The sequence below is a fragment of the Trachurus trachurus genome (assembly GCF_905171665.1).
Source record: "Trachurus trachurus genome assembly, chromosome: 9".
Classification (NCBI taxonomy): Eukaryota; Metazoa; Chordata; class Actinopteri; order Carangiformes; family Carangidae; genus Trachurus; species Trachurus trachurus.
In genome coordinates this window covers 8,095,938-8,115,204 of record NC_139895.1, presented here as the reverse complement: position 1 = coordinate 8,115,204, position 19,267 = coordinate 8,095,938, and the positions used below count along the sequence as shown (strand labels likewise).

The 19,267-nt window shown below is 38.6% G+C and overlaps 2 protein-coding genes across 3 annotated transcripts in view; one reads left to right on the top strand and one right to left on the bottom strand.

Annotated features, from left to right (window-relative positions):
* Nucleotides 1-1,712, bottom strand: part of cnot6l (CCR4-NOT transcription complex, subunit 6-like) — a 29,070-nt gene extending 27,358 nt beyond the window's left edge. For both annotated transcript variants that reach the window (XR_014595654.1, XM_083979927.1), the window contains exon 1: nucleotides 1,562-1,712. The gene's annotated coding sequence lies outside the window, so the exon portion shown is untranslated. The remainder of the gene's footprint in view (nucleotides 1-1,561) is intronic.
* Nucleotides 1,713-2,862: 1,150 nt separating this feature from the next.
* On the top strand, nucleotides 2,863-19,053 carry mrpl1 (mitochondrial ribosomal protein L1). Its single transcript, XM_083979936.1, has 9 exons — nucleotides 2,863-2,909; nucleotides 4,560-4,668; nucleotides 5,454-5,727; nucleotides 8,401-8,484; nucleotides 8,930-9,001; nucleotides 10,688-10,799; nucleotides 11,334-11,434; nucleotides 13,186-13,267; nucleotides 18,888-19,053. The coding sequence occupies exons 1-9, from the start codon at nucleotides 2,879-2,881 to the stop codon at nucleotides 18,992-18,994; spliced, it is 972 nt and encodes a 323-aa protein (XP_083836062.1). The 5' UTR covers nucleotides 2,863-2,878; the 3' UTR covers nucleotides 18,995-19,053.
* The last annotated feature ends 214 nt before the right edge of the window (nucleotides 19,054-19,267 follow it).

Below are 19,267 nucleotides of genomic sequence, written 5' to 3'. Positions count from 1 at the left end.
TCACATGTTGTGTTGATAGTTTTTTTTAGTGTACTTGCCTGCTCTACTCCCACCGCCGGAGGTTGGCTGAGGGTGAATAAGTTTGGAGACGACTTACATAACCTGTTTACACACTGACTACTGGGTCACAAGTAAGCGGCAGCAGCGGCTGCAGGCTGATATACACACACACACACACACACACACAGACACACACAGACGGCCTGTTGGCTGCTGCTGCTGCTGCGGCCACGGCTCTGTGTCACAATCACACGGCGACAGGCACGAAACTGAAGACTGTGAGTCTGTGTGAGTGTGTGTGTGTGTGTCGTCATAATCATCACATGTCCCCGATCATATCATATCAACATGTCACACACACATCAATCACATATTTATATACAGCTCTGGAAAGAAATTAAGAGACCAATGCTTCAAAATGATCAGTTTCTCTGGTTTTAGTATTTATAGGAATGTGTTTGAGTGAAATTAATGAACAATTTTGTTTTATTCTGTAAACTACTGACAACATTTCTCCCCAAAATATTGCATTTATTTGCAGAAAATGACACCTGGTCAAACAAAAAAAAGGTCCAGTGTTTTAATTTAGACCTTGAATAGTGCAAACAAAACAAGTTCATAGTCATTTTTTTTTTAAACACACAACACTGATGTGATGAAAGATTTCAGAAATCAATGTTGGTGGAATAATCTCAATTTTTAATCTCAACAGTGGTTTTTATAATCTTTATTAAATATGATAAGATGTCCTTGTGTTGAAAATGTTGATTTATTAAGAACATTTGGGCTTGTTTGGTCTCTTTTTTTTCCCAGAGCTATAGGCTATAGGTTAAACCCTGAGTCTGTTGCTGTTGCTTTTGTTGCTTTGGAAACCGGTGGACCTGTGTTGTTTTATGTTGTGTTTTGTTTTGTTTTTCTTTCTTTCTTTACAAAGCCATGTAGTTCTCTTCATTTATTTGTATATATTATTATTATTACTATTATTATTATTATTATTATAAGTGGGGGAAAAAATGTAGCCACGCCAACTGCACCGACAGCTGACAGCCGAGTATCCAAACATAGCTCCATAATGTCAAAAGTGACAAGACACCACCACCACCACTACATACTACACCACTACACCAGCAGCAGCAGCAGCAGCAGCAATGGGCCCCATGGTGGACAAGTTCGACCCCCCTCCACCACCGGCAGCTGTCACACCTGACAACCATGAGGTGAACACGCGTTTCTACCCGGTCTGACACCACTAAAATAAAATAAAATAAAATAAAATAACATAAAAAATACAACAACGTTACAACCACCATCCCCCCCCTCTCTCCTCTCTCCTCTCTCCCCGGCTCAGTGAGCTCGAAGCACGGGGCTGGATTTGCGCTGCGCCCGGTGCTTCAGCAGCGACTTACGGACGGAGGAAGAAGAAGGCGAGTAGGTACAACAACCATAGGAGGAAAAAAAAAAGAAGGGGGATTTAAGTGTGAGATTTTACATTTAAACCCGAGGCAGTCCCGGGTATAAAGAGTCCGCAGCGTGGGTAAGAGAGTGTAAAATGTCACGTTACCTTCATTCGGGGGCGGTAGAAGACGGTTTATGGGGGGAATCGGTGGAGACATGCAGGCAGACGCGGCTGTTGAACCCGTTCAGACCCTGAACGTCTCGGAAACAGAAGGAAGAACAACAAACGCGACTTCCGCTCGTACTCGCCTGGTCCGCACACAACATCTACCCCCCGTTTTTTTTTTTTTTTTTTTTTTTTTTTACCTCAACCAAAAATATTTCTTTAAAAAAAATAATAATTACAAAAAAAAATGAAGAATTTTAATCTATGTAAAAAATAATTACAGATAAGTTATGCCCCAAATTTAATGGTAATCGTCACCAAACTCCGTTCAAATTTTGCAATAAATATCAAATATACAGCCATACAAACTATGTGGCTTGCATTGTTTATTTTTTCTCGTTGCCAGGAAGCAACTTTGATTTTTTTTTTTGCATGTAGTTGATCCCAGACGTAAAATTAGACAAAAAAAAATCTTATTACTGTGAATGCTGAAATGGTGTTTTGTTTTGTTCTTGTTCTTGTTTTTTCTTTTTTTCTTTTTTCCTTTCTGTGTCATTGTCTTGTTTTGTATGATTGTTAGTTGTAGTTGTTTGGGATTTTGTTGTTTGTATGTTCAATAATAATAATAATAATAATAATAATAATAAATTTTATTTATAAGCGCTTTTCCAGAAGCTCAAAGACACTTTACATATGCAGTTAAGAACACAAGATATTCAATTAAAAGCATGATTTGTATGGACTGATTAGTCATTTTTAAACCAAACCAAATGAAATAAATAATTTTTAAAAGTTGATCACAAAAGAAAACGCCCAAATAACTGTTTGAGATTAGTGTAAAAAAAAAAATGTATGAAAATATAGCGTAATGTGTAAAGTGAAGATTAAAAATCTTGAAATGTTTGAGGAAAATGGTCTGAACTGTTGAAAATAACGAATAACTGTTCAAAAAAACCTTGGGACTAAAACTTTTTTTTTTTTTTTTACAGTCTATGGACTAAACTAGACTAAAGAGTTGGAAAAACCAAAGTCATGACGTGAGGAACTCAGAGTTCAACTTTTTACTAAACAAGTCAAATATTTAACATAAATAGTAAAAACTGGTAGGCCAGGTGTGTGTTGAATGCAAGAGTTGGACCTAAAAGTTGCATAGAAATACTTTTTGTTCGGTTTAGTTTTTCTAATTAAAGAATGTAAATATTAAAATATAAATCTACGGCTTTTGAAAGGTGTTATTTTTTTATTTTATTTTTTACCGCTCGGGCGGAACCGTCGAGTGCGTCGTTGTTTCCACACGGACCTCAGATATTCCCAGACATGGCAACCTGCACGCGGAGTGTGTGGAAAGGTCAGTAGTTTTTGTGCAACTTACTTTCTTGCGACTGACATTAAAAATTATTAATTAATCCGCTGAGAGAAATTTATGTTAAATCTGTAGAGTTTAATATTTTGTCTCGGTTTAACGAGCCGCAGCCTGTTAGCTTAGCCTAGCTTCTCTGTCCGCTTGCTCCCTTCATATGTGTTATTTTTTACTTTCTCTTGGCTTATTGAACAAATACACTCATTGATTTATATATATTACGATTATATATAAACAACTATAGTTTTTGGTTGAATTCGGCTCTATTATAATTAAGAAAGGAGCTTTAAATGAAGTGAAATAAGCTGTTTTTTCCCGATTAATTCATCAACTTTAGCTGAGCGTCTTATAACCCAAAACACGTCCTTGATGGGGTTAACGATCTTTATATTTATATTTAATGGTTTATATGTATGCAGAATTGAACAATTAATATGAATGATTTCACTGAATAATGTATAGGCTAATATCTGTCCTTGCTCTTAAGAAGCGCGGTCTTTTAATTGTCAGATTTCTGAATGAGGTTTGATTTGATTTATTTATAAGCACATGAAATGAAAAAAAAAACCTATATAAAGCAGCACGATGAAAGAGTACAACAACAACAAAAAAACATAATATAGAATAGATACAACATATCAAACGTGTGCAGGAGAAACAAAAAACAAACAAACCCTAAGGGGTTGTAAATTCAACATTCAACATAAAAAGATGTACAATAATGTGAAACGCATCACAAAACAGTTAAGACAAGTGGAAGTGGAAGCAGGTGGTTATGCATTGTTCAACTGGGCCAATATAAAATTAATTATTTGCTTCTTAAAAGAGTTTAAACTTGTGCAGGTTCTAATGCAAATAGGTAACATCTGAATCTAATTGAGAATTGAGAGTAGACGTGAAGAAGGTGGGATAATGATTATTTGCTGACCCTGCGTCGAAGTGATGAATTTGGGGATTGAACTGAAATACAGAATGAAAACAGATCAGAAGTAACAGGTTCCCTGAAAACAGTTTAAGTGGCCTAAACTGCTCAACGTCTAAGAGCAGTAATACAGATGTAACTGTACATTAGTTTAACACACACACACACAGTTAACATCTGTCCCTGTCTGCACAGGACTAGAAACTATTAAAAACGTGACTCACATGTGTAACCACATCAACATCAACATGATTGAGCTTCTCCCATCACATGTCCTTACAGGCAGACCTTTAAACTTTAATATGGGACTTTGAGCATGTAAATTACTGCTGTGTGAACAAGACCAGTCTGGTTTTAAATTTGGAAAGCACATTTTTGTCTTCCAAATCATCAAGCTCAGACTGATGTCTTGATAATAATAATAATTTAAAAAAAAGATACTGGCACAGGCAAATATTAGCAGTTTTATTCCAGTCTCATGCAAATAACAGAGCTGGTGCTCTTTTATAGAGATTACACTTTGTTACACAGTTTGCATGGCATCCGATAGTGAAATTAAACAGACATTTTATGGTTCACATGGTTTATGCAAAATTAAAATGCAATTTACAACAGAAAAAAACCCAGCAGAAAACAGCAGCTCTGTGTCTTTAATGGCGGTCATCATGTGTGTGTTGATTTCCTCTCTCTGTTTGTTTTTCTGTCCTTTCTCCCAGTTTTAGCAGGATGTCAGAGGCAGCTGCTGAAGGCCGGCGGTCCGACCCACGCGGCCGTCTCACAAACTGCACAGAGGAATCTCCCCGTCAGGACTTTTGCAGCCGCCAGGTGAATTTACAATCCCACAATTTTCACTTAAAGGGATAGTTCAACATTTTGGCAAATTGGCCCATTGCCATAATCCCTATAGTCATAGCAGTAGGTTCGTTACCTTTAATTGTCGGTGCAAGTTATTTTTAGGTGGAGCAGAGTCATGAGCTGCTCAGAGCTACGCTACGGAGGCTCGTGGGATTTCTTGGTTTCCCTCATCAAACTCATCAAATACACAATCCAACAACTCCACAACGCTCTGGTGGACAAGTTGTGACCTGCACATTCACCACGCTATGAGATAATAACAGAACGTTCCCAGACAGAGTTGTTTTAGAGGTAAATACAGAGACTGCTTGATGAAAAACTGTCCCTGAAGGCAACATGTATCAGCGGTTTTACATGAATTTCCCTCCAAAACAACTCTGTCTGGTAACGTTGTGTTATTATCTCATATCGTGGTGAATGTGCAGGTCACAACTTGTCCACCAGAGCGTTATGGAGTTGTTGGATTGTGTATTTGATGAGTTTGATGAGGGAAACCAAGAAATCCCATTAGCCTCCGTAGCGTAGCTCTGAGCAGCTTACGGCTCTGCTCCGCCGTTCTAAAATTAGCTTGCACCAACACCCACTGCTAAAACTATAGGGATTATGGCAATGGGCTAATTTGCCAAAATGTTGAACTATCCCTTTAAAGTGACTTAGGAGAAGTTTCCTGTTGACTGAGTAGACAAGACAAGACAGGAAGAGGCTGTGATGAACCAAATGTTTTTCATTTCAACGTTTGCATCATCGTTTGTCAGGCCACAAAAGAAAGACAAGAAAGAGGAGGCGGAGAAGGAGAAGGAGGAGAAGAAGGAGCAGAGAGTGATCGATGACACAAACAGACACAAGCCTTATGGGAAGACGGCGTGGGCGCCCGTCGACGACGTCTACGTCATGAGGTACTACCCCCGGACCGCCTACGACGTGTCGGACGCCCTCGACCTGCTGAAGAGCTTCCAGCTGCTGGACTTCACGCCCAGCGACCAGAACGTTTACGTCGACCTGAAGCTGAACATGAAGCTGGAGAAAAAGGTAAAAACATCTGCAACAGCTCTGAAGTTACAGTTTTACTGCTGCACCAAGGTTTCTAATAGATATTGCACATCTTAATAAACCATCACTTGATTCATCAATTAATCATTTGACAAAATAAAGTGTTTAGTAGTTATAATGACAAACAGTAATTTTCTATAGTAAATGATAAAGAACTGTTTGTTATGCATCACAATAAACTGGATACAGCTGCGTTTTGGACTATTGAATGAATGAATTAATGTATTTTTATTTTCGAACATGTATATAAAAAAATATATGTAACTATTTGTACATACAGAATAAATAAAAATAAAATAAAAAAAAGAAATAAAAATAGAGTCAAGACATAACAAACACAGCATATTGTTCGAAAAAGGAGAAGAAGTAAAAAACGTTTTAATTTCCCACCCCTTTTTAACTATTCTTCAGTTTGTAACTACTACATAATACATAATACCTATATAAATATATACCATATTATATACACACATAATAATTATCTCAATCCTAAATAATATAATACACCTATATAAATATATACCCTAAATACACATCATAAATTGATTATCGATCCGGCAAAACTAGATATTTTAAGGCTCCATCTCAGTGGTGGAAAAAAAGTTTGCATGCATTTGTGAAATATTGCATTGTTCACTGTTAGGTCTTGAAGTGCAATTTCTTTAATTACAGTCACAGCCAAAATACTAAACAAATCCCCCCCCAAAAAAAGCCATTAAAAACTTCCAAATTGATTGGTTCCATAAAAATTACATACGGCATTTTGAGTGTTGGGTCATTTTAGTACCAGTGATACACTAAAAGACACAGATTTTGTTGCCGTGCTTCGTCTCTATATAAAGTCAGCACATTTGAAAGTTCTTCAGAGACAAAAATGTGCAGGGAATTGTGTAAAAATGTCACTTTTTTCCTCCGCTGTAGACGTCTCTTACATTTTATTATTTAAAAAACTTGACTTTGACGATGAAAAATTAATGAATTGCAGCCGCAAAATCCCGTTAATTTCCACTTTGGTCGACTCTCATTGGTAAGAATGGTGTGAACATACAGCTTCAACACAAACTGAACATACATGAAGGAATAAACTATCATATTAGTCTGCTTTTAAATACTTAAGATAAATAACATAGTATGGTAACATAGTGTGTATAAATTGATATTAAAATATACTGAAATGGGTCAAAAACAGCAGAAAATGATAAATCTTGTGTATAATAATCCTGTAGGTGTCCTTTATTAATAAATCCGGTACATTTGAGGATTAAACTGTCACATCAGTGTCGCAGCTTCCTCAGAATAGACGAAGACGTCCTGACGGCGGCTCATCAGCTGCCAAACTGTCGTACTGTGTTATCCACTCGTTTCTACAGACTTGGCCGACGACGGCTGCTGCTGCTGCTGTCACCTCGCCTCCACAAGGCACACAGATATTTACAGCGTCAAGCTCTGCAGCACGAGCACTTTTAGATTTAAGCAGCTAAAAAAACAAAAAAAAAACACCACCATGGCACAGAGGAGTTAAAGGGGAATTGCTTTTTTTTTTTACAATCTGGACCTTATTTCTAGCATAAAATGCGATCCTTTACTCACCCAGATAACTTTGGTGTCATTACAAGTCAAAATTAGCTCCAGCCGAGAGCCGTGTATATCCGTATAATGTGAGTCTACAGGGCAGCGCAATGCAGCCTCTAAATAACACATTATCCGCCGCGAAACTCGTTCATTTCACCAATATTTAGTTATGATAGGCTAGTGCTATTCCCCTCTGAGTCCGGGGAGAGGTTAGTAGGTCAACCTACAGACCCCGGATGTTGATAACAGCTAACCCCGGACTCAGAGGGGAATAGCACTAGTGTATCATAACTAAATATTGGTGAAATTAACGAGTTTCTTTTTCTATTTCTTTCATATTGTTATTTTATTTAACTTGCATTGTTTTGGTATGATTTGATTCTGTATGATCTTGCCATTGTTTTTACTTTGATATTTACAAATGTATTTATTTCATTTGAAGTGTTGAAGTGAACCCCTTGCGCCCTGACATTCGCTGTTGAAATGCATCCATGGAAAACTCAATAAAAAGAATTTTGAAAGAAAGAAATGAACGAGTTTCACGGCGGATAATGTGTTATTTAGAAGCTGCATTGCGCTGCCCAGTGTACTCGCATTATACGGATATACGTATGCGGCTCTAGGCTGGATCTAATTTCGCCGGAACGACTTGTAATGACATCAAAGTTATCTGGGTGAGTAAATGATATATATTTTATGCTAGAAATAAGGTCCAGAATGTAAAAATAAAATGGCAATTCCCCTTTAAAAAACCCTTCTGAGTTTGTTTCCACATCACCAGAGTGGTGGAGCGGCGGTTGCTGCGTCCACACCGTCCACATGAGACGCTCGTCAGTCGTTCTCCACAGATCTGAGCAGGACCGGTGTTCCTGTGCATAATGAATGACGAACACACTCCTCCAGAAAAATTAAAAATTGACGTGACGGCGCTGGAATAGATTTAATACTTGATTACCTCAACTCGCTCTGTGATTGACATCCATCCTCTTTATTTTTATTCTTTTTATGTGTTGTTTTCTTTTGTCTGCAGCTGTCTGAGTGAAGCTGACTGTGATAATCGACTTGTTTTTCTCTCTGCAGAGACGAGTGGAAGCCTTCGTCAGCACCGTGCACTTACCTCACCCCTTGCAGATGGAGATGAACAAAGTTTTAGTTTTCACCGAGGTAAAAAAACCCAGCTACGTTTCCTCTCCTCTCTCTCTCCTGCTCTTCGGCCTCACTGAATCTTAATTTCATAGCCAGTTGATTGTCTGTTGTTGATGAATTGTTTTAATTCGGCCAGAACATGATTCAGATGCTGCTGCAGCACCTTTTTATTTGTCACCCTGCTCGTCGTCTGTAATGGATGGGCTCAGGCTCAGGCTCAGGCTCGGTTGTTGTTGTTGTTGTTGTTGTTTTCTGGTGAAGCCTCCGCTACGAGCAGCAGTTTGATTAATAATCCTGTCGAGCAGCTCGGGTTGCCAGGTTGTGACTTTAAAAGGTGCATTTTAATGACCGTAATGAATGGCAGCAGCAGCGGCGGGGACAGCGACACACCTGAATCAGACTGAAATGGGTATTAACGTTGCCTCTGTTGTGTTTTTGTTTTGTGGTTTGTTTCTCTCTGCAGGACGCCAATCAGGTTAAAGTTGCCCGGGACAACGGAGCCGCGTTTGTCGGAGGAGCCGAGCTCGTACAGCAGGTGGGTGAGCTGCTGCTCATTGTTTCCACACCAACAAACCAAACCAAAAGTCATTGAATGGATAGTTGTGGTGATTTAACACGTGGCTATGTGTCATAGTCTGTGTGTTACCTGCAGGAGATTCAGATCAGGTCCCAGTTTATTCAGAGTTTTAAAAAGTATCAGATAAAAATTTGTCATTTTTCATTAGAGTTTTCCTCCCACACTAATCCAGATACATGAACTGTCTCTGTCTGCACTTACTAGTATTAGTTATATGTAAAAAGAATAAAATTACTCAACAGGAATGTTGTTTTGTAACCTCAGAGAACAACAGAGAACAATACGATCCACAGGTGATATGTCGGTGGTTCCAACTTTAACCAGCTGATTGTAGTGGATTTTAAAGCTGCAGATAATGAGCTCTGCAATAAATAATCTAGCCTTGTGTGTAGTGTATAGTACTATACTGACAGTGAAAGCAAATATGACTGAATAATTGTTAGCAACTAAAGCTTTAAGAACTGTCCAACACATTATTAAAACTGTAAGGAGAGTGGGGAACCATCATCTTCAAGGAAGAAACGTGGTCCAATGTGACCACAGAGTCCAGACCTGAACCCCATTGAGAATCTTTGAAAAATTAATGCAACTCTGGATGGAAATAAATGTTGTGACATTGCAGAAATGATCGAAATGAAAGCCGTAATCAAAGCTAAAGTCGGTCTAACGAAATGTTAGAGTGTGACTTTTTTTTTTGTACGGGCAGTGTCTCAACTCTCTCCAAATGATCAGCATCAGTTTCCCATGCGGGCCTGATGTTGTGATGTTGATTTCAGCCCTGTCGTCCTGTCCCGTGCTCCTTTTTGTTATGAAACGGATGTAAAGTTAGAAGATGTGCGGACTAGTTAATCAGACAAACTCTCAAACCTCTGAGCTGCACAGTAAAAAAAAAGTACCAAAGTTACGAGGGAGGGGCAGTTAAGGTTGTAGATCTGGTACATGAACCTCATCTACAGCAGACAGACACTGACGGAGAACTGCAGCTGTTCTGCTGACGACGTGCTGCCTCCGTCCGCTACGACGTGACCAGTGTAGATAAAGTCCAAAGGCACCGTGGCGGCGGCGGTGGCGGCGGGGTTTCCTTTTCTTGTCGCTGTGTTTGTGTCAGACGAGACTGGAATTCAATCATCGATCAATGGCTTTATTTGTCCCCGAAGAACAGTCGGTTTCACAGCGGAGAGAGAGACAAGATAAAAACACAAAGCACAGGAAGATATGATACAAGACAAAAACAAAACAGAGTACACAGGTTTAAATCACGTCGTCTCCTGGAGTGAAGCAGAGACAGTAGCTTCAGAAGAGGTGACATAAAAGAGAGATTTAAATCTTAACAATAATAAAAAATACAGATATAGTGAAGCTGATTATTTATATTACATTTCAGCTTGTGGTTTGTGTCATATAAACAGAGGAAGCTTCACCTGCGGCTATTAAATCAGATGTTGTATGTATCAGCTTTAATGAAAACTTCACAGTCACCGTCTTTACAAGTGGTAGAATCAGTGACACAATGTCAAATTCTGTCAAAAATCAAACAGGAAGAATAAATCTTTGCTCCGTTTTGCACTTCTTTTGTTTGTTTTTCTTAAAGTCTATCATGTTTGATTTCATCTTGATTTTTATTAACTCACGTGACATTTCCAGATCCTGGATGACGAGGTTTCAGCGGACTTCTACGTAACGGTTCCAGAGATGCTGCCCAAGCTCGTACCGCTGAAGAACAAACTGAGGAAGAAGTTTCCAAAGAGCAAGAGAGGTGAGACCAGAGGAGCTTAGTAAAGGATGATGTTTATATATACTGTATATAGCTCTGGAAAAAACTAAGAGACCACTTCAAAATGTTCAGTTCCTCTGGTTTTACTATTCATAGCTATGTGTTTGAGTAAAATGAACACTTTTGTTTCATTCTATAACCTACTGACAACATTTCTCCCAAATTGGAAATAAAAATATTGTCATTTAGAGCATTTATTTATTTGCAGAAAATGGCAACAGGTCAAAATAACAAAAAAAAATCTGGTGTTTTCAGACCTTACAGTATAATGCAAAGAAAACAAGTTCATATTCATTTTAAAACAACACAACACTACTTTTTTTTTTACTTTGTGTTGGAGTTCAATAGACACTGGAATCGATGGGTACCATACATGTAGAGAAGCTGATTTATTAAGAACATTTTGGACTGGTCTCTTTATTTTTTCCAGAGCTGTGTATATATATATATATACTGTATATATATTTATCTCTATATATTCTGGTTCTGATCAGTTCTTCTCTCTGCGTGTCTCAGGCTCCGTCGGCACAAACATTCCCAAGATGCTGCAGCTGTTTAAAACGGGTCACGAGTACATGGTGGAGAACGAGTGCTTCGTCAGGACCAAGATCGCCACGGTACGACATGACAGTTACAGCTGCTACAGCTGTGGTGACTGATTAATCATTTAAGTTTAAGTTTTTATTTGCACAACTGTAGAATCAACAAAAGAAATGAAATAAAATAAATAAAACATGTGCGGGTGAGGTAGAAACCCACTCTGGGCTTATCTTTAATTAAACCTCACCTATAAAAAGTAATTACACAAATAACAAAACAAAACAAAAGAAATAGTATTACAAACAAAATTATACAAAATAGAATAAAATAAAGGAAACAACAATTCATTTTAAGTTAAAAACAAAGGAAAAGGGACAAATTACAAGGTTTTTTAATTACAGAGTCTGAATTATGTACAACAATGTTTTAATTTTTAAAAACTAGTTAGATAAAGCAAAAATCTTCGCACATCTATACATCTATAGGTGCGTCGGAGGGTGACAATTAAGTCCAAATTAAACAAATCAGAGTTCCCACACACACCAACCAACTTGGCTGCAGGAACTCTTCTTTGTTTAAAAACTAGTTAGATAAACATGGTTTTTTTTTTTGAGTTAAATGCTAAAAAAGCATAGATAAAATAATGAATTCAATTGGTTATTCAGGATCAGGATAAACGTTATTGTACAAGCTGCAAACACAGTTATGACATAAAACACAGATCAAATAGAAACATTAAGAAGAAAAGGTACAAAAGGTTTTGCAGTCAACAATTATTGCACATGTCCAAAGTGTTGCACCACATTGATGTTTCTGAGAGGAAACTAAAGTGCCAAACAATGAAGATAAAACCAGTTATGATATAAATGTGAGTTACAGCAGCAGCGTCTGTGTGGAGCTACGTACATCCAGTTCTCACGTTTCCGTCCTGGGAGAGAGAGACGTTTCTATATTTTAAATGTTGAAATGCTCCGAGCTAAAAAGGAAAATTCAGATGAAACATGTATAAGTTTGTTTTCCCAACAGGAAACTGGAACATGAAATCAGTGCTCTCGGAGGAGGAGGACTGAGTGTGTTTAGGCATCGAGTACATTTTTTATAGGCTTAAATATTTTCTTATTCCCCTGCGTGTGCGTGAGTGAGAGCCTCCATCATCTAGTTTTTTTTTTTTTTAATTTGCAAAACTTAGTTTTTAAGTTTCCAGTCCAGTATTTTTCTAATATTGCTGTGTGATTGGAAGGAACAGAAAACACAAACTCGTCCACTCACAACAAGCTCCATGGAGACATGAAGACTTGTAGGAATATTGTATAATGTAGGATACCCAGTTTTTGTGGAAAACAGACACGGAGCGTTGTAAAAGGTTTGACACTAGAAATGATATCTAGGACCTTCAAGGATCACAACCTGGGTGGAAAACCTGGTCAACTAGCTGCTGGAAAGCTACAGGGGGCCAAAAAAAAACCTTTTGGGGACATTTTTCTGGCGAAATTATGTAAATGAAAATATTTAGGTACTACAATGGCATAAATAGTCATACAACTATAAAATTTGGCAGACAGTATCTTGACACATAGGAGAAGGCAGGAAAAAGAGATTCTGGGGCTTGCTGTAACTGTATTTTAAGATATCACCCTCAACATCCCAAAAAAGTACTGTTCGCCTGACAAATTCTCATGAAAATTAATATTTTTCAGCACTTTATGGAGAATATCTATGCCTAACATGTATATAGAAAACTTCCTTAATTCATAAGCTTCCATTTGAGTCTAGTATAGCCTTTCTATAATATATAAAATGTTGACTTGACTTCTCTCTCTCTGTGCAGCTGGACATGCCCAAAGAGCAGATCTTATCCAACCTGCAGACCGTCCTGATCGACGTGTGCTCCCACCGACCGGCCGACATGGGTACGTACCTTCACCAACACCCCACACACAGTCGCTGCAGTCGGTGCCTTCAACCCTTCAGAATAAAATATCACATTACTCACTGATTAAAGCTGGCTGCTTCTGGTTCCCAGCTCTGTAATCAGACTGGTGTAGACAACAGCCAGGTGGTTTCATGAGGCTCCTTTTGTTTTTTGTTGTTCTGATGTATGAAAAAAAAAAGAGGAAAACATCAGCATATCAAAACATACGTAGCTGTTACAGTATTATAATTGTGTAATGTTAAAATTGCTGAGAACAAAAACCTGCATATATTTGTATATTTATAAGAAAAAAACAAAACTAACTAAAGACAGACAGAAGGTGGGATAACAAAAAAACAATGATGAATCAAAACGGGATGTATGGGTTTGTAACAACGGCTGCATTCACTTGTAGGGAGACCTAACAACTATATTATCTGAGTTTTGATATGTGTGTATAAGACGTATAAGACCAGGCAATCCTTCAATTAAACCAACAGAGAGATGGACAAAGAAAGTAAGTGGGCGGAGACAAGTTATTTAGTTTTTAGGATGTGACTGTGACATTTGTACATAGGAGACCCTTTTTGACCACGACTTTGTGAATTTATCTATTTGTAAGGCAAGGCAAGGCAAGTTTCTTTGTATAGCACATTTCTGCAACAAGACAACTCAAGGTGCTTTACATATTAGCAAAATGAGAACATAAAAAGCAAACATTATTTAAAAACAGACAAGCGAAAGAATTAAAACAGGTATAAAAAGAAGTAAAACAGAAAGGGAGACAGAGTAAAAAAAGATATAAAATAACAGAATAATAATAATTTGTAAGGAATCTTTTCCATTATATATAGTATTTCAATAACAATATCAGTCCATTCCTCTATTGTGGGGGAGTCAGGATGCAGCCAGTGTCGTGTGATGGTTTTCTTGCCAGCAACAATCAGAGCACCAAATAGGTATCTGTTGAGATGCCCTGTGAGAAAGTTGTCCAGTCATGTTTCAAGCAGTTTCCAGACTCCCATCTTGACAAACAAGTCACATTTTCATTCACATTTTGATTTTGAAGGAAGGGATTTAGACCTGACTGTATCACAACAACATTATCACACATTCAATATTCTTGTGTTTTTACTTGATAGTTTTGATCCACAAGAAGAAATATTTCAGGTTTTAAAGGTGTACAGAAAAGAAAATTGAATTTGAGCCCACTTTGGGTCATAAAATTAATGTGATAACTCATCTTTCAGACGTTGTAGGCCAAACTTTGTGAAAAATTCTATTTTTGAGTAAATCCGGGATGAAAGTGTGTATTTTTTTTTTCGCATTGGATAATGCAGGCGCACGGATTATACGTCAGCCTGTACACGATTCATCAGCCACTGATATTGGATCCGTCATTCAAACGTATTAGACACGCACACACACACGGAGCTCGGGCTCGCCCCAAGCTTTGAATATCCCGCCCGCTCAATAACGACCAATCAAATTCGTTTTCCTCACTCGGGTAAACTCGTGTTGCAGCTCGTGACAACTCGGCGCGACAAACAGGACAAACGGCCATTTCTGTACAGCTTTAAGAACCAAAAACCATCCGAGTGTAGTTTAATATCTCCACTCAGCTCGGCTTCATAATCAAACATATGGAAATGTACCTTTTATATAAATCTATCTGGAGAAATGACATCACATGTGGAGTGCACAATGTACGGTAATGTACTTTCTTGTCTGAAAAAAATATGAATTAAAACTTAATAAAGTGACATATGAAGGGTTCATAACTGGAGCACAACCAATGAAAGCAGCATGTATTTAAAGATTAAATATAGAAAATACATATATTTTTTAGTTAAAGAACAAGAACAAGCTCCGTGTGTCCTGGTGAGACAGTCACTTCTCCTCAGAGGAGTTCATTCATTTCCATTTTCTCCACTTTGCGTTCAGTAATAATAAGATGCAGAGCGCAGTCATCTGCTAATAGACCCTCATTACAGCGCGGCGCTTAAATGATCTAAAAAATAATTGATTCTGAGCCGGCTAAATAAAATATCATTAACGGTGCTGCTGGCCGCCGCCGCTGCTCCTGAAACAAACCGCACAGCGTTTCAGAAAACCGCTGACGGAGGAGGATTTAAAACCGACGACCCTCTGTGACCTGGAAGTTCTCATCAACATCTCTTCACTCCACCGTCCGACTGGAATCTCTCTCCTGAGGAACCGCGTGTCTCCTCAGCACAAAACTAATGACTCTTCCTCTCACTTTTTCTGCTGTTTCTCATGAACCTTGAACTGGCTCCATTTGTTTGAGACTTTCAACCCTCTGAGACTGGATGTTTTAAAGGGATACTTCACCCCAAAATCCATAATTAACCAGTTTTTTTACCCACCGTCATGCCAACTAAGGAAGGGTTCGGAGAACTTTCTTAGTCATCAAAACGCTTTAGGCTGACAACGGGTTTTCATATAGTGGCGGTGGATAGAGTTCACTTTTGAATCGTCCAAAACACACACTATGAAACATCCAAATACCTCCATACTGCTCCATATGAACTCTATATACACAATCCAACAACTCCAAAACGCTCTGGTGGACAAGTTGTGACCTGCACATTCACCACGCTATGAGATAATAACAGAGCGTTACCAGACAGAGTTGTTTTAGAGGGAAATTAATGCAAAACAGCTGATGTGCGTTACCTTCAGGGACAGTTTTTCAGCAAGCAGTCTCTGCATTTACCTCTAAAACAACTCTGTCTGGTAACGTTCTGTTATTATCTCATAGCGTGGTGAATGTGCAGGTCACAACTTGTCCACCAGAGCGTTTTGGAGTTGTTGGATTGTGTATTTGATGAGTTTGATGAGAGAAACCAAGAAATCCCATGAGCCTCCGTAGCGTAGCTCCGAGCAGCTCACGGCTCTGCTCCGCCGTTCTAAAAACAGCTTGCACCGACAATTAAAGGTAACAAACCTACTGCTATGACTATAGGGAGTATGGCAATGGGCCAATTTGCCAAAATGTTGAACTATCCCTTTAAACGTTACATGTTTATGTGTGACACTTAATACTTTTGAGGCTGATAATACATCTGCAGCCACTTCTCTGCTGGAATTAAAACAGAAATGAGGACAAATGATGCTGCATACGCCACATTGTTTTCCTCCAGTACAACTTTATTTTAAGCCAAACCAAAAACTAAATCCATTGTTTCTTGGCTCAACTCATTATCAGCTCTCGTTTTAAAAAAAAAAGTATACAAATGAACCAAACAAGCAGAAACAGAAGTTTTCCTCCTGAAGCGCTGAAACTTTTCCGCGCTGCGTCAGACTGGAGGAAACCTGCAGCATCAGATGCTTCTGTTCAGCGTGCGGCGTGCGCTCTCAGTAAAAACCGGCTGCAGTCTGATGATGACGATCCCCGGGGGAAGCGTTATCACTCACAAACGACTCAGTCAGCGCCTCGTTCCTCGTTCCTTCGCCCCCGTGACTTCTCATCGGCGGAGCGGCTCGTGGCGGCGTCTCGAGCCCGAGCCACCTGGGCTCCATTGAACTCCCCGTTTGAGTCGCTGCCAGAAAACATTTACGCAGCAGTTCAGCTCCTCGACAAGAGGCGCATAAGGACTCTTCGGCAGAAATTTAATTACATCTACAGCCACAAGTCAAGGATCAAGAAGATTTGAATGTGTAGAATACTTATTGTCAACTCTGCATGAAAAGCGCAGTCTTTAAAAAAATATATATATTATTATTACTTTATTCCCATTATGGTTTGGAGAGCCGACGGCTGCACCGTGGGCAGAAACGAGTGGAAACTTCACCGGCAAAACGTCCACAAACTGAGAAAGGAAAGGAGAGCGTTGTGCATGTGAAGTGAATGCATCGTGTGGGTGAGGCAGGGGAAAGTGAAACCCCCCCAGGGAGGCTTAAGAGTTATTATTCATGACAAAAGCACAACTATTTGCTGATACGTAAAGAACCTGAATGCAGAAAAACAGTCGACAACAGGGGTAGGTGATGCTGAAGTGAGTGAAAATGGAAAGAGAGAGACTGCAGGGAATTTGTGCTTTTATTTGTGTTTACAAAATAAAAGAAGGCGAGACGGAGAATGTGTGGGCGAGAGATTGAGAGCAGCTGTTAGGAAAAGTAATCTCATTCAAATGTAGGCTTTATATATGTGTGTGTGTGGGGAAAGTTCATGGAAAGTTAGTTTATTGTTATTTTTCAGCCTCACAATTATTTTTTAAAGCCATGTCAGCGGCAGACAGGCAGGTTTTCCAGGATGACAGTGTAACAGCCTAATAGGTAGAAGTTGTTCAGTCGGCCGTGTTCACTTCAGATATGATGGAGGCTTTTCTTCTCCAGATGCTGCTGCAGAAAACTAAACTAGTTCAGTAGCTCTTTTGTCGAAAAGAAAGCTCTCTTATCAACAGTAAAAAATTGGCATCAAAAGCCCGATCAAATCAGATTCGTCTTGTTTACTGAGCCGGAAATAAGGAAACTAATGATTCCTACAGTACAGTATGCTCCTCCTCAATACAAACGAAGTGAGCTCAGATCATTTATAGGAAGATGTTATATATATATATACAGTGCTCAAAGCCTTAAATCTCAAAAAGCTCTCCAACAGTTTAAAGGTCCTATATTGTAGGTGAACTGAATTTATGGATATCTGCAACTTTGTGATGTCATAACGAGGCAGACACTGCTCTCAGTCATGTCCCAAGCGCCGCCTGTCCGGACCCAGTGTCCACACTGCAAAAACTAAAAATCTTACCTATAATATTTGTCTTATTTTTATTCAAAATGTCATTTCTAGTCAAAACTAATCTAATTATACTTGAAATAAGACTCATCACACTTTTTTACTTTTTCCAAGCATATTTTCACTTGAAATGAGTAGAAAAGTCTGATAGTGGAGCAAGTTTTTTTCTTTCTTATTATAAGCACAAAAACTTGCTTTCACTGGCAGATTGTTCTACTTATTTCAAGTGAAAATTTTGATTTCTGTGATTGTTTTACCTGAAATCGGAGAAACGACAGCCAATCACGAGAGAGGATCTGAACCTTTCGTCTGATTTGGGAAAAGCCTGAGAGAGGAGAAGTAAAAAAAAAACTACACTGAGTTAGTTTTTTGGTTCTTAAAATGGACAATTAGATCTTTTTTAATGAATCAACATTTAAAATATAAGACCAGAGAAGTGTAAAATATAAATCTACAAAATTCTGCCTGATGTGTTCAAGCAATAGTTTTAGTCTCTCGAGGTAAAAAAAAATGTTGTCTCTCGTTTCACATCTTCAAAAAACGAGCAGTTCTATCGATCTGTTATCAGTTGAATTGCTCATTTTATGAAGATGTGAAAACAAGAGAAAACAAATTTCTCTTTAAGATTGAACAATAGTGAAAATGTAAATGATATTAAACTTCTGCCTTGATGCCAAAGGGGAAGAACCGAAGCTTTAAAGAATTATTAGCTGAATGGGAAAATATGGTAAAACTGACTTTTGACGATCTCAATCTGACATCCATCACTCACATTAAAAACAAACCTTTCCAGATCGTCACAATGACCTTGTTTGTTCTCCCCCCCTTTTTTTTTTTTTTTATTAATCTCCTCTTCCAGGACCTTTCATCGAGCGAGCCATCATCGCCAGTCACACCAGTGAAGCTCTGCGGTTCAAGAGCGAAGACGTCTTACCCAAACCAGCGGAGAAGGAGGCGGAGCAATGAGGCGGTTTACTGATTGTATATAATAATTATTAATGTGCTGAATAAAGTGTTTGTCTTGAGTTTGGCTCCGTTTGTTGTGCTGCCTATTATCGATTTTAAAACAATATCCTCCTGGGGGAGTGAAACCAGGACAAAGCAAGACAAGGTTGACCATGAAAGGACAGTAAAGTGACTATTTTTTCCGCCGCCAACAGGAAACTACAGCCCATAAATCAGCTGATACTGTCACCGGAGGTCTAGGAGAAATGTTTCATGTGTGTTCTGGAGAGTCCA